The sequence below is a fragment of the Macaca thibetana genome, chromosome 8 (assembly GCF_024542745.1).
Source record: "Macaca thibetana thibetana isolate TM-01 chromosome 8, ASM2454274v1, whole genome shotgun sequence".
In the NCBI taxonomy this organism is placed as follows: Eukaryota; Metazoa; Chordata; class Mammalia; order Primates; family Cercopithecidae; genus Macaca; species Macaca thibetana.
This window is the reverse complement of record NC_065585.1, coordinates 104,438,351-104,456,268: the sequence shown is the minus strand read 5'-3', so window position 1 is coordinate 104,456,268 and position 17,918 is coordinate 104,438,351. Positions and strand designations below refer to the sequence as shown.

At 47.2% G+C, this 17,918-nt stretch overlaps 1 protein-coding gene across 4 annotated transcripts in view; it reads left to right on the top strand.

The window, feature by feature from the left end:
- The window catches only part of PLEKHA2 (pleckstrin homology domain containing A2), a 91,881-nt gene that overhangs the window by 28,404 nt on the left and 45,559 nt on the right, over nt 1-17,918 (top strand). For all 4 annotated transcript variants that reach the window (XM_050801331.1, XM_050801329.1, XM_050801332.1 and 1 more), the window contains exon 2: nt 5,857-6,020. In XM_050801331.1, the coding sequence (XP_050657288.1) occupies nt 5,880-6,020 (141 nt within the window). In that variant the 5' untranslated portion in view covers nt 5,857-5,879. The remainder of the gene's footprint in view (nt 1-5,856; nt 6,021-17,918) is intronic.

Genomic DNA, 17,918 nt, shown 5'->3' with positions numbered 1-17,918 from the left:
TTGACCGGGTGTGGTGGCTTATGCCTGTCATCCCAGCACTTGGGGAGGCCGAGGCTGGTGGATCACCTGAGGTCAGGAGTTCAAGACCAGCCTGGCCAACATGGTGAAACCCGTCTCTACTAAAAATACAAAAATTAGCCAGATGTGGTGGCACAGGCCTGTAATCCCAGCTACTCTGGATGCTGAGGCAGGAGAATGAATCTCCTGAACCCAGTAGGTGGAGGTTGAAGTGTGCTGAGATGGCTCCACTGCACTCCAGCCTGGGCGACAAGAGCAAAACTCTGTCTCAAAAAACAAAACAAACAAACAAAAACCCCAACTGTGTAACTGGCAGAGTGTTGTGAGAGCTTGAAAAGACATTTTGAAGCTTTGCCTTGGTGTTGGCTGAGGATTTGGGGGTGATCACATATATATGTACCCCAAGTTGTTCCCCATCTAAGTACCAATTACTACTGGCACTCCCTTTTCTCCCCTCACTGGCTCGTAGCTAGAATAGTAGAAGCTATGGATGAGGTGGCAAAGTTAACTTCCACACAGGCCTCTGTGAAGAAGAGAAAGAGCCAGAGAAGATTTGGAAGATGATGGTGACATGGCTGAAGAGGCGAGGACAGGGGATTTGGGGGCCTGGGGCAGCTCTGTGGACCCAATCTTAGCAGCTGTTGAGACAAGGAATGTACAAATGGGATCAGAATGAACCATCAGAGGATTAGGGCTCAGGACCTGAGTTCACGTTGTGTGCAGCATCTGAGCGTGCCGCCGCTGCGTGGGGCAGCTAGTTAGAGCCACATTTCTGTGTGATGCTCCGTTCTCCTGCAGCTGGTCCTTCCCCCCACCTCCCACATTCCTGATGAGCTCTGTGACTCAGCTGCTTCTCAGGACATCTAAGCAGCTGTTTTTTTCTAGGGATAGAACCACAGTCAGGAGGTGTTGTAACCTGAATGCTTATCTTCCCCTTGGGTCCGTGAGGGCCCTCTCCCACCGTGACGCCCCTGAAACAAAATTGGACTTTTGGAGCGTGCCTTCTTTAGCCCCTGACTTCAGAAAAAGACAGGCGTGACCAGGCACGGTGGCTCATGCCTGTAATCCCAGCACTTTGGGAGGCTGAGGCGGGTGGCTCACTTGACGTCAGGATTTCGAGACCAGCCTGGCCAACATAGCGAAACCCCGTCTCTACTAAAAATACAAATATTAGCTGGGTGTGGTGACGTGCACCTGTATTCCCAGCTACTTGGGAGGCTGAGGTAGGACAATCGCTTGAACCTGGGAGGCAGAGGTTGCAGTGAGCCGAGATTGCCCCACTGTACTCCAGCCTGGGCGACAGAGCGAGACTCCATCTAAGAAAAAAAAAAAAAAAAGAAAGAAAAGAAAGAAAAAGACAGGCATGATGAATCCTGCAGGCTTAAAAGGAGAAATTTGAAAGCCAGTGTTCAGTTGGACACCATGCTTAGCGACTGGGCCCAGGACAGTTAGCTTTACTCTTCCACAGCAGCTCGTGTGTTTTCTCTGGGAGATGCCTCAGGAGTAGCGATAGTCCTTGCAGCCCCTGCAGATCTGTCTGTGACTGGTTGGGCATCAAGGCGGTTTGCCTGATTTTCCTGGGGGGCTGGTGATCACCAGCATCCTGACCAGGCAGCTCTGCACCCTTCCCGGAATGCTGATCCAACCCTTCTGGTGGGACTACTGTTCCCCCGTCACCCAGGGAGCTGCGGCTTCTCTCCAGGATATGCTCCCCTGCCCCAGCCAGCGTCAGACCGCTCCCCTTGCTGCCTTTGACCCAGTGTCTGCTGGGAGACTTCACGATCCTCCTGTGGCATCTGTTCCTCATTACTGACTTGTACCCATCTCTCTCCTGTTTCTGAACTCAAACTGGCTCTGTTGTGAAACTGGAGCTGGGGCGGAAGCTTTGTTCGAGGATGCACTGGGTCTGTCCGCAGGTGCCGTAATGGAAGGGATGCTGCTTTGGGCAGGGGTGTGGCTCCCCCGGCCCCTGCTGTGCTGCAACATATCCTTCTCTGCTGTATTTCTGAAACCTCCTCTGTCCACGGTTGGTCCTTCTCACTGCCTCTTTTACTGCAGCTCCTCTGACTTCTTCCTTAGCTGTGCTGTTTCACCTCTGCCCTGTTTTTCGCCTGCCTTGCTCTTTGTTCCCTCTCCTTTCACAGTGAGTAGCTGTGGGATTCCCCGACGCATCTGCCTGATGTCTGTGTCTCCAGTCCCCCTCACCTCACCTGGATCAAGGGATTCACCGGTCACTGAATCCCTTGTGTTGGTGGGGGGCATTTGTTCCTAGGGGCTGCCTCTCAGCACTGGCCCTTGTGGGGTTGGGAGGGAACACACCACGCCACCAATCGCCATCCTTACTATTAGCCTGGTCTGAATCCGCCTGATGTCAGCCTGTGCTGTGGGAGGGTATCTCCCTCTGGGCCTGCAGTACTAGGGCTGTTGGGTCTCTGTAGCTCACCTGCTGACCCAGCGTCCCCTTGTGGGGGATGGCCTGAGGCAGCCATCTCACAACTTTGTGTGGCTGTGGACAGAGGGCTTGGGCCACCAGGAGCTTCACTCTGTTGGAGTCTCTCAGGGCTCAGCAGTGGTGGGGTCTGACCTTGAAAGTCTGAAGGTCATCTGGTGCTTTGGGACCCTGGTGGGACCCCTTGTCCCATGTCGGCACTGGGTGTGTATTTCAATTGGGTGTCTCTGCTCATTGAAAGGAGCCAGGCTTTGTTGGGGAGCAGAATAGAGCTTCCACCCTTCCCTTTGGCTCTCAGAGAGGCCTAAGAAAATTGCAACAAGAACAGAGGCTGGCTGGCTTGAAGGTGTGGCTCATCCCACGTTACCAGAGAGACTATTCTGGAGTCAGGGATAGTGCTCATGGGCTGGGACTTTATTCTTCTTTCTTCTCCTTTTTCTTCTTTCTTCCTTTCTTCTTCTTCTGACAGGGTCTCACTCTGTCATCCAGGCTGGAGGGCAGTGGCGCTCTCATGGTTCCCTGCAGCCTCAAATTCCTGAGCTCAAGCGATTCTCCTACCTCAGCCTCCTGAGCAGCTGGGACTACAGGCACGCCACCATGCCTGGCTAATTTTTTAATTTTTTTGTGGAGACGAGGTCTCGCTGTGTTGCCCAGGTTGGTCTCAAACTCCTGGCCTCAAGCGATCCTCCCACCTTGGCCTCCCAAAGTGCTGGGATTACAGTTGTGAGCCACTGCACCCAGCCTGGGACTTTGTTCTGATGCCTCATTCTTTCCATTATAAGGGGCTTTATGGGTAACCGTGTTAGGCTGCTCAGGCCATCATAACCAAGGACCACAGTCTGGATGGCTTAAAAAACAGAAGTTCATTTTCTCACAGATCTGGAGGCTGAAAGTCCAACGTCAAGGTGTTAACAGGGTTGGTTTCTTCTGAGGGCCGTGAGGAAAAGATCTGTCCAGGGCCTGCGCCTTGGCTTGTGGATGGCTGTCACCTCCCTGTGTCTTCACAGGGTCTTTCCTCTTCTTATAGAGACATCAGTCATAGTGGATTAGGGCCCATGCTAATGACATCATGCTAACTCAGTCACCCCTTTAAAGGCCCTGTCTCCAAATACAGCCACATTTTGAAGGCCTTGGGGTTAGGACTTCAACATACGAATTTTGAGAGGACATGATTCACCCCATAACAGTGACAGTGGAGTGACGTAAGATGCTGGGCCGGGGCTGTGACCCTACCGCAAGACCCCAGAAACCCCTTGCATTTTAATCTCTTGGTATCTTCATGGAGCTGGAGAGGCTGTCCTTTGTGACTTAATTCCTGGCAGAAATTTAGAAAAATTTTTTTATGTTTAACTTTTGTGGATACATAGTAGGTGTATATATTTATGGGGTACCTGAGATGTTTTGATACAGGCTTGCAGCATGTAACAGTCACTTCATGGAAGATTTTATCCTTTGTGTTACAAACTGTTCAGTTATACTATTTTATTTTATTTAGACAGAGTTTCACTCTTGTTGCCCAGGCTGGAGTACAATGGCGCGATCTTGGCTCACTGCAACCTCCACCTCCTGGGTTCAAGAGATTCTCCTACCTCAGCCTCTCGAGTAGCTGAGATTACAGGCATGCGCCACCACAACTGGCTACTGTTTTGTATTTTTAGTAGAGACGGAGTTTCACCATGTTGGCCAGGCTGGTCTTGAACTCCTGACCTCAATTGATCCACCCAAATCCCAAAGTGCTGGGATTACTGGCATGAGCCACCACTCCCAGCCTCTTTTAATTATTTTAAAATGTACAATTAAATTATTATTGACTATAGTTACCCTGTTGTACTATCAAATAGTAGGTCTTACTCATTCTTTCTAACTATTTTTTGTACCCATTAACCATCCCCACTTCCCCCCAGCCCCTCACTACCCTTCCCAGCCTCTGGTAACCACCCTTCTACTCTCTATCTCCATGAGTTCAATTGATTTGATTTTTAGATCCCATAAGTGAGTGATGTCTGTCTTTCTGTGGCTGGCTAATTTCACACTTAACATAATGATCCCCAGTTCCATCCATGTTGTTGCAAATGATAGGATCTTATTCTTCTTTATGGCTGAATAGTACTCCATTGTGTATATATGCCACATTTTCTTTATCCAGTTATCTGTTGACGGTCCCCAAGCTGCTTCCACATCTTGGCGATTGAGAACAGAGCTGCAACAAACATAGGAGTGCAGATATACCTCTTCAACAGACTGATTTCCTTTTTTTGGGTGTATACCCAGCAGTGGGATTGCTGGATCTTACGGTAGATCTATTTTTAGTTTTTTGAGGAACCTCCAAACTGTTCTCCGTAGTGGTTGTACTAATTTATATTCCCACCAACACCATACAAGGGTTCCCTTTTCTCCACTTCCTCACCAGCATCTGTTGTTCCCTGTCTTTTGGATAAAAGCCATTTTAACTGGGGTGAGGTGATATCCCATTGCAGTTTTGATTTGCATTTCTCTGATGATCAGTGATGTCAAGTACCTTTTCATGTGCCTGTTTGCCATTTGTATGTGTTTTTCTTGAGAAATGTCTATTCAAATCTTTTGTCCATTTTAAAGTCAGATTATTATATATTTTTTTCCTATAGAGTTGTTTGAGCTCTTTATATATTCTAGTTATTAGTCCCTTGTCAGATGGGTAATTTGCCGATTTTTCTCCCATTCTGTGGGTTTTCACTTCACTTTGTTGGTTGTTTCCCTTGCCGTGCAGAAGCTTTTTAACTTGATGTGATCCCGCCTGTCCATGTTTGCTTTGGTTGCCCGTGCTTGTGGGGTATTGTTCAAGAGCCTGGCAGAATTTTATTCAGATGTTTGAATTGGAGCTTACATCCTTTCTGAGATCATTTCTTCCATGTATGAAATTGAGTTGCAAGCCACTTTACAAGGTTTTGTGCAGAGCGACGATAATAGCTACTGTTCAGGAAGTGCTTACTGTATAACTAGCACTTAATTCTCAGCCCAAGCCTTATGAGGTGCACTATTATTAACCCCGTTTTACAGATGCAGAAGCTGAGGCACACGAAGGTTAAATAATTGGTGGTCATACAATTAACAAGTATCCAGAACTGGAATTTGAATGCAGGCCCCTGATCTAAAGTTTGAGCTTTGTAAAGTGCCCAGTGCTATCCTGGGCACATAGAGCCTTGGAAAAGTGAGTTGAATACGTGTAAATGGATTTTTAGGGGTGCTTAACATTGGGAGAGGTTTCCAGGGTCTGGAGTGGAACATTTGATGCCCCCACAGAAGGAAGTTGGTGAGAGAGTCTCAGCCCAACTTCCTGGAAAGATTCCTGCAGGTCCTGAGGCAGAGCTGCTTCATCTTCCTTCTCATCAGCACCTCCCTCCTGTGCGCAGGGTGATGAGAGCAGAGCTCAGGAATGCCTTATGTGGATCGGCAGAACCGAATCTGTGGGTTTCTGGACATCGAGGAGCATGAGAACAGCGGCAAGTTTCTGCGGAGGTACTTCATTCTGGACACCCAGGCTAACTGCCTCCTCTGGTATATGGACAACCCCCAGGTGAGAGGGTCAGTGGGAAGGGGCGGGGCGACTTGGGTGCCCCTCACTGCTCGGGAGGAATGCGCACGGAGTTAGCCTCCAGGCCTAGGCTCATGAGCAGCACAACCTGCTCATCAGCAGGGAGGGGACAACCCCACAACACACACACACACAAACACATTCACGTGCACACACACCACACACACCCCATACACACCACACACATGCACACACACGCACCTCATACACACACACCACACACACACCCCATACATACCACACAAACACACGCACACTCACCTCATACACACATCACACACACACCCCATACACACCACACAGACGCACACGCACCTCATACACACACACCACACACCCCATACACACCACACACACACGCACCTCATACACACACACCACACACACCCCATACACACCAGACACACGCACACGCACCTCACACACACATACCACATATACCCCATACACACCACATGGACACATGCACACTTACCTCATACACACATGTCACACACACATCCCATACACACCACACACACGCACCTCATACACACACCACATACACCCCATACACAACACACAGACACACATGCACACACACTTCATACACACATACCACACACACACCCCATACCACACACACACGCACACACACGCACCTCACACACCACACACACACCAGACACCATACGTGTACACACACACACACCATATACACACCACACGGACACACACACATACCCCTCATACACATACCACACACACACGACACACACTGTACATACACACCACACACCAGACACACCATACACATATGCACACACACCCCATATACACACACCACACATACACCACACACCACACACACACATGCACACACACCCCATACATACACACCACACACACACACAACCCATAAACACACACCAGACACATACCATACACACATACACACACATGCACACACCCCCCATACACACACAACCCATAAACACACACCATACATCATACACACGCCCACACATGCACACATACCCCATACACACACACTGCACACACATACACAACCCATACACACACCACACACACACCCTACAGACACCATACACACATGTACACACCATATACACACCACACGGACACACACACATACCCCACACACATACACACATGACACACACCATACACACCACACACCAGACACACCATACACACATGCACACACACCCCATATACACACACCACACACACACCACACACCATACACACACATGCACACGCACCCCATACATACACACCACACACACACACAACCCATAAACACACACCAGACACACATCATACACACGCCCACACATGCACACATACCCCATACACACACACCGCACACACATACGCAAACCATACACACACCACACACACACACAGAGACACACAGACCATACACACACCCCCATACGCACACCCCCACACACACCACACACGCCACACATGCATGTACCCCATACACAGACACACACATGCACACACACAGACACACACCATACACACATACACGCACATACCATACACACCCACCCCCCCCCCACACACACAAAACCATCTCAGATCTTAGTTTGGAGAGACGGATGCTCTCCTGACCCTGGCATCTGGTGTCTGCTCTCACACCAGCCAGGATCTGCCAGTGAGATCCAAGTCCTGGATCCAGGCTCCAAGGCATGGCTTGCTTTCTGTCACTTCTCTCCAGGGCTGTGGCCTCTGGCTGCTCCTGCTCTTCCAGTCTGGGGGCCCCACCCCAGCAGAGAATGTGACCTGGTTCCCTGAGCTGGACACATGTTGGATTTCTTTGGTCTCCTGACTCAGGAAGTCCTAGAATCCTGGATTGGAGGTGCCTTTGGCGGTCACCCAGTTTTGTTTACTCGTGGTCTAGGTGAGAAGAGAGCCTCAGACACTGCACTGGATGTAGGCAGGAACATGGTCAGAATTAGGTGACTTGCTGAGCATCTTGTGGAGGTCAGGCACAAAGATGGAGGCCACCTACCTTTGAGTGCTATGTCTGGGAGTCCCTGGAGTCACCACTGCTCTGGGAACAAGTTGCTTCACCCTGATTTGGGATCTCAAGGCTTTTCTTATTCTGGCCCTGAGTGCTGTTAGCTCTTTCCTTCCCCTACCCTTGAGTGATTTGGTAGAATGAACCTGCAAACGCTGACATGGCCTCTGAACAGCAAGGTCACAGGTCATGGCTGTGTTGGGATGAAGAAGGGTGTGGGGTCTGGAATTTGGCTCTAGTTCTGAGGTTTGGGAAGAGGAAATTCTGAATGTCCCTGGGATGGAGTTATGCTTTAAGATGCCATGTAGAAAACGAGTTATGTGACTCTCTAGGCCACTATCCAGGGACTAATCATCTAGTGGTCTTGGGCATTTGTCTTCAAGATTTGATGGCCAAGAGAAAAACAGTATCGATGCGGAAAACATACTCAGAAAGTAAGCTGCTGCTAATTGCCTTCTCCAGGAAGGATTAACCCTAAGTAGAACTGAGCCCTGTGTGGCACCCTGCAGCCCTGAGAAACCTGTTGCTTACTTTCATTTGAAGTGCCTACTATTCAGAATGAACCCTTCCTCGGCACACTGTGACACCTTCAACTCAGCCTGGAATGCTGCTGTTTGTCATGCAATGGGCCTGGTTTGCCTTCAGACCCTGCGATACCATTTTCCCTTCCTTTGCTCTTTTTTTTTTTTCTTTTCTTTGAGACAGAGTCTTGTTCTGTCACCCAGGCTGGAGTGCAGTGGCACTTTCTCGGCTCACTGAAACCTCTACCTCCCGGATTCAAGTGATTCTCCTGCCTCAGCCTCCTTAGTAGCTGGGATTACTGGCACGTACCACCATGCCCGACTAATTTTTGGTACTTATTTATTTATTTATTTATTTATTTATTTTTTGAGACAGAGTCTCGCTTTGTTGCCCAGGCTGGAGTGCAGTGGTGCTATCTCGGCTCACTGCAAGCTCCGCCTCCCGAGTTCACGCCATTCTTCTGCCTCAGCCTCCCAAGTAGCTGGGACTACAGGCGCCTGCCACCATGCCCGGCTAATTTTTTGTACTTTTTTAGTAGAGATGGGGTTTCACTGTGTTAGCCAGGATGGTCTCCATCTCCTGACCTCGTGATCTGCCTTCCTCAGCCTTCCAAAGTGAGCCATTTTGTTATTTTTAGTAGAGACAGGGTTTTACTGTGTTGGCCAGGCTGGTCTTGAACGCCTGACCTCAAGTGATCTGCCTGCTTTGACCTCCCAAAGTGCTGAGATTACAGGCGTGAGCCACTACGCCTAGCTTTTTTTGTTTTTTTTTCAATTTGAGATCTTACTCTGTTGCCCAGGCTGGAGTGCAGTGATGCAATCATAGCTCAAACTCCTGGGCTCAAGTGATCCTCCCACCTCAGCCTCCCACGTAGCTGGGACTGCAGATGGGCGCCACCACACTGGGCTAATTATTTTTATTTTTTGTACAGATGGAGGGTCTCACTTTATTGACCAGGCTGGTCTCGAACTCCTGGTTTCTTTTTTTTTTTCCTTTTCTTTTGAGACAGAGTTTCGCTTTTGTCACTCAGTCTGGAGTGCAGTGGTGCAATCTGGGCTCACTGCAACCTCCATCTCCGGGTTCCTCCTGAGTAGCTGGAATCACAGGCACGTGCCACCATGCCTGGCCAATTTTTGTATTTTTTTTTTTTTTGAAATAGAGTTTTGCTCTTGTTGCCCACGCTGGAGTGCAATGGTACGATCTCAGCTCACTGCAACCTCTGCCTCCCGAGTTCAAGTGATTCTCCTGTCTCAGCCTCTTGAGTAGCTGGGATTGCAGGCGCTCGCTGCTACGCCCAACTAATTTTTGTATTTTTAGTAGAGATGGGGTTTCATCATATTGGTCAGGCTGGTCTCAAACTCCTGACCTCAGGTGATCCACCTGCCTCATCCTCCCAGAGTGCTGGGATTACAGGCATGAGCCACCACGCCTGGCCTGAACTCTTGGTTTCAAGCGATGCTCCTGCTTTGGCCAGAGTTAAGTCTTTGTTGCCAGTAGACTTGGCGTTGGGCACACCAGAGATGAACCCTGAGTGACTTATGGGTCTTCACATTCTCTCTGCATTCTCCTTTGTGTACTTCCTCCCACTCACCTGCTGTGTTAGCGCAAGTCATTCGAATGGATTTTTGTTTTGATTTACCTGCTTCACGCCATGCTTCCCCACTAGGGCTGTGCTTTACCCAAATTGACTTGCTTGGGGAATCCTATCTGGCTGTTGCCAGCTGCTCCCTGAAGAGTTGGATCTTTCTTCATACCCTGGATCACAGACTGAGAGTTGTGCTGTCAGTGGCAGATCACCCAGGACCACAGTGGCACCATCTTGGAACTCGAAAATTGACAGTTGTCAGGATTCCCCTCACTCTGATTTGTTACTGGGGCCCAGAACCTGTGCTAAGCCTAGACGCTGTGCCTCAGGCTGCTTTCTAGGCTGTCTGGGGTCAGCCTCTGCAGCAGGTTCCCCCGGCCCAGGGCAGGCTCTTACTCTTTCCTGCCAGTTGAGCTCTCAGGGTGTTTTGTGGCAGAACCGTCTTTGAGTTTGAATGACCAGGCAGAACTCACTAGTGGCCCACTGCCGAGGATTCTTTATGTTTTCCCAGGAAGCAGTAGAGCTCACCTGGCTTGACATATTCTTGAAAAAGGAGTCTTGCTGTGATACAGAAATAATTCAGGACATTTTACTTCTTCAGTGGTTGGGTTAGTTCTTTGTTGTGTGAACGGCCAAACAGCCACTCCACGTTTAAGCGTGGATGTTTCAGATAAGTTATAAAATGGTATTAGTGAGCATTTATTACTGTGTGCCAAGCACACTTCATTGGGTTTTTATTTCATTCTGACAACAAGTTTAATTGGTAGTTATTATTGCCCTCATTCTGAAGATGAGGTGGGTGAGGCTGACAGGGGAAGAATTTGCCCGTGGTTACATAATAAAAAAGTAGCACAGCTGGGACTCTAACCCTAACAGTCTAACTGTAGTACCCCTGCCATTATTGCTGATAATGAGACAAGCACAAGGGTGACTGGGAGGATGGAGAGCCTGTAAAGGTAGTTACTGGTTAAGAAAGAGAAACGTGAGGACTCTCGGGGCTGGGAAGTCCTAGAAGGTAGGGTACTCGTGTGGCTTAGTTTTTGATCATAGTGTCCAGGATTTGATGAATATGTATTCATTAAATGAATGAATGAACAAACTAAAGAGGGCCAGGGAAGGAAGTGGCCAGAAGTCAGGTCCTTGGGGAATGTGGAGTGCCCAACATTGCTTTCCTGGGGTTGGGGACAGGGCCAAAATGGAATGGAAGCTCTGCAGAGAGGGACATCCTGGGGATTTTGGTCCACTCCTATGAAGAGAGGCATTGACAACTGTGTGTGGTCGTTGAACGTCTTTATTTGATAGGGAAAAGGAGATCCCTGCTATGTTTTCTTAATTATTTAATAGGTAGTAATAAGCAGAAGATTTTCGGACCCAGGTCTCCTGTCTTTGTGTGTTGAAGCCACCTGGTAGGTGGTGTTCACTGAGCCTGAATCTGTTACTGCTGCTGCTACTGCTGTTGCTACTGCTGTTATTACTTCCTGCAGCTTATACTTACTAAGTGGTTGCCATGTACGAGCCGTGGTGTGAAATGCTTTTACATGTGTTACCCCATCGAACCTCTCCATAATCCTGGGGCCTAGGGTCCGTTGTCACTCTGCTCATGGTTGTGCAGGTGGTAAATGCAGCATTGGAGCCAGATCCATCGACTCGAGCGTGCAACCTCCCCTTTGTCTGCCTCCCTCCTCCCACTGACCTCTGTGCTCAGCCCTGTGCAAGGTCCTGTAGATGATGTGGAAAATGAAATCAATGAGGCTTTTGCCACCAGGAAGCTTCAGGGTTAGTTGGGGAGAGGAAAACAGCACACACAAAACTGTGGTGCTAATAATCCTGGCATATCATGTAACAGGGTAGCATATCATTAAGTGCCAGTGCCAATGCCCGGATGCCAATATTTAGGTTGAAGGAGAAGGGGTTGCCATTTTCCTTTGCTGCCACCCATAAGGGAAAGAGGTGGCGTGTCATATGGAAAGTTCTCAGGCTGGGGAGATAAGAGATCAAGGTTGCAATCGTGGCTCTGCCACTAAGTTGATTTACATCCTAGGCAAGTCATTTATCCTGTGGAGTATGGGCACTCTAGGTGGTCCTTTCACCACCACACCTGGCTGATTTTTATATTTTTAGTAGAGATGGGGTTTCACCATGTTGGTCAGGCTGGTCTCGAACTCCTGACCTTGAATGATCCCACCGCCTTGGCCTCCCAAAGTGCTGGGATTACAGGCATGAGCTACTGTGCCCAGCCTCTAGGGGATCCTTAATGTGCTTTTTATCCCTTCATTTCCTGAGAATAGAAGGAGATCCTGGAGTTCAACAGCATTATTAACACATATTTACTAAATTTATTCAATGTGCCAGATGCTGATCTAAATACTGTGGCTACATCAGTGAACAGGACAGTCTTTGCCTTCATAGAGTTTATATTGTCTTCGGGGAAATAGACAATTGGGGTGGGGAGAGCTGGGGGCTCCCTTTGTAGAGAAGGTGTCACTAGATCCAGATGTTGAAGAGTGTGTGAGGTTCATTTTTGCTATACATTATTCATGTTTGCAGAGTATTTTGTGGGTTTTCACTTACTTTTTAAAATTTTTATTTATTTATTTTTTAAAGACAGAGTCTCACTCTGTTGCTGAGGATCCAGTGCAGTGGCATGATCTCAGCTCACTGCAACCTCCGCCTCCCAGCTGCAAGAAATTCTCATGCCTCAGCCTCCTGAGTAGCTGGGTTTACAGGGCCTGCGCCACCATGCCCAGCTAGTTTTTGTATTTTATTAGAGATGGGGTGTCACTACGTTGGCTAGGCTGGTCTCGAACTCCTGACGTCAGGTAATCCACCCACCTTGGCATCCAAAGTGCTGGGTTACAGGTGTGAGCCACTATGCCCGGCCCGGTTTTCATTTCCAAGATGTCCTTTGATTGTTATACCCACTCTGCCCCAAACAGAGATGAAGAGAAGGAGGGTGTTCTAAGTTGGGGAAACAGCAGTCATTGTGGGGCAGAGGTGAGCTCGCTTGGTTGGAGGGGCATTTAAGGTCGTCAGCGTCCCCAGAAGAAGACCCTGAGACTAGGAGTCAGGCGCTGAGACAAGATCTGTCAGGAAGTTCTTTATTGAGGAAATGTTCCCGTGGGGACTATGAAGAGAGCTGGGGAAGGAGGACAGGGAAGGGAGGAGGCCAGCTCAGGTGGAGGGTGTGAACTCGGGTGGAAGTCTGAGCAAGGGATGGTTTCACTGTGGGCCTGCAGGAGCGCTGGGGTGAGTCATTCCTCAGTTTTGTCTCAGGGAGCTGGGCTTTCGTGTGCCTGCACCGGGCAGTAACTGGCTCCAGCTCTGCACATGTGGGCAGAACGGCTTCCAGCAGCCCAGAGGCAGTTCTCTGAAGCAGAGCTGTGGATGCAGGCCATGGAAGGCACAGCCAAATGGCAAAAAGAGATGGAGGGAATTTGGGAGGCCAGCGGCAATGTCTGCTAGATGGGCATACGGTAGGGGCGTGTTGGGGATCAGAACACACAGGGCCAGGTGCATCCTTGAATGTCTGGCAGAATTTAGAATCAGTGTGATTAAGTAACGAATCAAGGCTTCTCATACAGGCAGTGGTGACTCTAAACTGATATAGAACAAAAACCCATTAGCTAAAAAGGACCCATCTAAATGGAAAGTCTCAGTATTATTGATTATGGACACTAATTTGGCTAATGCATTTAAAAATCAATATGTTGACATATCAAGCAAACATTTTTTTAAATTATAGTAAGGATATTCAGCATGAGATCTACCCTTTTAACAAAAGTTTAAATGCGTGATACCATATTGTTGACTGTAGGCATGACGTTACACAGCCAGTCTCCCCACTCTAGAACTTCTTCATCTTGCATGCAATCAGATAATTCTTAAACAGAAACAAATGCTGGCTTGATTTTCCTTAAAATATTACTACAATATTATGACACTAGCACTTGTATTTGAATTTCACATTGGTTCCTGTCATGACAGAGGAGATGAAATTCCTTAGGGCCACCCTACTCTAGTACAACAATCTGCAGAGTAACTATGTTTTAGTTGCAGAGTATTGCTTATAGTCCCCCCGCTTTCTAATGTCCATTTGGCTAAGTAATTGCAAGACTAAATTATATGGCCCTGAACAAAGAGTAAACAGAAGCGCGAAAAACGATATTGCACTAGATTGCTGGTCTTGTCAAATTTACTCTGTCAAATGTGTTTTTTCCGCTTTTTCCAAGAAATACGTAGATGCTTTTACTTTCCAAAGGCCACAATACGACTCATGGATCATCAAATAACCAAAAAGACTGTATTGCTCTTGGTAACCCTGGGATGCCGATGAAAGCCCTTTGCTTTTATTTAATTTTTTAAAATAAACTGAAAGCAGTCCTTTCCATTGATGGGGTGAAGAGTGTTAGCAGTGTTGGTAACAAGATGGATATTTGGTGCATTTTAGTAGAAAGCATACAAAGGTATGGGAGGAGTTTATAATAACACATAATGTGTAATGGACAATACTGTTGTCTTAAAGGCTACATGAAAATTGGCGCTTTTAAAAAATATATGTGAAACTTTCCTAAGCAAATTTTGGCCGAAAGCCAGGAATAATTTTTGCATTGTATGCTTCAACCTGTCAGAATGCCAAGAACCAGGAAATAACGTTCTTTAAAAATTGGGGAACAGATGCACGTGGTGCAAAATTTGAACTGTAGGAATGCAGAGTTACTGACAAATTTCTCCCTCCCACTTCTGTCCTCTCGGCAGGGGGGCAGCCAGTCTTGACAGTTTCTTGTGTCTGTCTGGAGATAATCTCTGCCCATGAGACTATCTCTTAAGATCATGATAACTTTCAGATCTTCAGCAATTGTTTGGGCAAAGTGTCTTAAATTCATGGATTTTGTGTGACTGATATCTTAACTACCCACATAGACATGTGATTTCCAGAAGTCAGTAGAATTGCTGATGTGCTTTTGTCTATAGTGTGTTAGAGTAAGAACACAGAATCCTTTGGTTAAAAAAAAAACCTCAAAAGAAGATTATAAGTGACAAATCTGTACTTTTACCAAATGCAAATTTTGCTAAGGGTAAAATTATTATTAAAGAGTACTTTTTTTTTTTTTTTTTTTTTTTTTAAAGAGACAGGGTTCTTACTCCGTCTCCGAGACTGGAGTGTAGTGGTGCAATCATAGCTCACTGCTGGATTTGACTGGGCCTGGTCAAAACATGTTTAGAATTAAAATTATATGTGGGCTTTTTGAGAGCTTAATGTAAAACAAAAAAGTGCAATTTTGCTTTATGTGTTTTCTGTAGCCATCGTGTTTTTTAAATACTTTGTGTCTTTATAACAGGATGTAGTTTGTCTAAATTTTAAAAAATTAAAAATAAGCCAGGCGCGGTGGCTCACACCTATAATCCCAGCACTCTGGGAGGCCAAGGCAGGCGGATCACCCGAGGTCAGGAGTTCGAGACCAGCCTGGTCAACATGGCAAAACCCTGTCTCTACTAAAAGTACAAAAATTAGCAGGGCATGGTGGCAAGCTACTCAGGAGACTGAGGCAGGAGAATCGCTTGAACCGGGGAGGCAGAGGTTACAGTGAGCTGAGATCATGCCACTGCACTCCAGCCTGGGTAACAAGAGCGAGACTCCATCTCAAAAAGCAAACAAACAAACCAACAAAAACTAAGCAGCACATTGAAAGAATTGTGTTAAGAGTTAGCACTACGCAGTAGTAAAGTCCAAGCAGCTAAACAGATAGAAGCTATGAAACTTAGCAGAGGTTAAATAACTATTGCAAAACCATAGTAATGACTATTCTCAGTTTTCTCAAAACTTCTCTTTGGTATGTTGTTGTTAGATTTTGCTTTACATTTTAACCTTCAGCATTTGTTCAATATATTTATTATATACATCTCTTTCTTTATTTATACATCTAGTTATGTACCAAAGAATGGTATGGCCAGACATGGTGGCTCATGTCTGTAATCCCAGCCCTTTGGGAGGCTGAGGTGGGAGGATCACTTGAGGTCAGGAATTTGAGACCAGCCTGGGCAATGTAGGAAGACCCCATCTCAAAATAAAATAAAATAAAATAAAATAAAATAAAATAATAAAATAAAATAAAATAAAATAAAATAAAATTCAATAAAATTCAATCGTGGTGGTGTATGCCTGTAGTCCCAGGTACTTGGGAGGCTGAGGTGGGAGGATCACTTGAGCTCAGGAGTTAGAGGCTGTGATCAGGACGGAGTACTCCAGCCTGAATTACAGAGCAAGATCCTGTCTGAAAAAAAAGTCATTTTATTAATTTATTATCTAAATTGTGTCTCTAAGGCAAAGGAGGTTATTGCATGTTTGGGAGAGGGGTTCATATTAGATTTTGCTTCAGAGACCAGTTTTATTAGTTATATCAATTGAGCACAGGGCAACATGATGAATATATTCATTAAGGAAACATCCATTTTTTGAGCCTCCTGTCATCATCCACAATATATGGTAATGATATCAGTGATCTCCACCTGTGACATTGTTGTTATGAAGAGTAAATAATGTATGTGAAAATGCTTTGATGAGTTTTAAAGTGCTACAGATGTTATCTGTTAAGAAAGTTTGTTCTGGCCAGGACATCGGGATGGATGGCGAGGTGGGGAGAGCTGGAGCTGGAGATGACAGCTGGGGATTTGTCACGGAGCTTCCTGATACGCCTGAGGTGGTGGGCATGGAGTTGGGTGGGGGGCAGGTTTAGAGGCCACATGGGGGAAGAATGTTTGAAAGTTTAGTATCTGGTTGACTGGGGAGAGGAGGTGGGATTACTGACAGAGATTGGGGAGGGGAGAGGGAAACCAGAAGGTGGTGGGGAAATGACATTGAGTTTGAGGCTGGATTGAAGAAAGGGCTGATGGAGTTGGCTTATTGAGTTTACGGCTTTAGAACCATTTAAGTGGCCAGCAGTCAGAGTTGAGACCCAGATGCGCCCAGGAGATTATCTGAAGTCCAGGCCTCTGACCTGGTCTTTTTTTTTTTTTTTTTTTCCTTTTTGAGATGGAGTCCCACTCACTCTGTCACCCAGGCAGGAGTGCAATGGTGCTATCTTGGCTCACTGCAACTTCCGCCTTCCGAGTTCAAGCGATCCTCTTACCTCAGCCTCCTGGGTAACTGGGATTACAGGTGTGCACCACCACACCCGGCTAATTGTTGTATTTTTAGTAGATACAGGGTTTCACCGTGTTGGCCAGGTTGGTCTCAAACTCCTGACCTCAAGTGATCCACCCGCCTTGGCCTCCCAAAGTGTTGAGATTGCAGGCATGAATCACCGCGTCCGGCCTGACCTGGTCTTTAAGTCTCTGTCACCAGAGTTGGAAGACGGAAATAAAGGGAATGGGGGGTGTGGCTGAGAGACTTAACACACAATGAAATTTATCCTGTCTAAAGCTGATACCGGCCTCTGTCAACAAGAAATCGACATCCAAGTAATAGAATGAAAACATTAAGCCCACGCAGCAGAGGATGGTATAGAATCGACTTCTCCTGAAGGGAAAGATTAAATACACAGTTTGAACTGGAGAATGGAGAGAGTAGCTATCAGCATGCCGTGTGTCCCTGTGTTAGCATCAGCCAGTGGACCTACAGGGCAGAGAGGAGGAGAGGTGTTTGGCATCAGAGCAGCAGGCAGAGCCACGGCCCAGGTCACCTGATACCTGGGATTCGCTTGGCTCCCCTGCTTTGGTTGCTCATATCAGGGTGAGGGCTTTG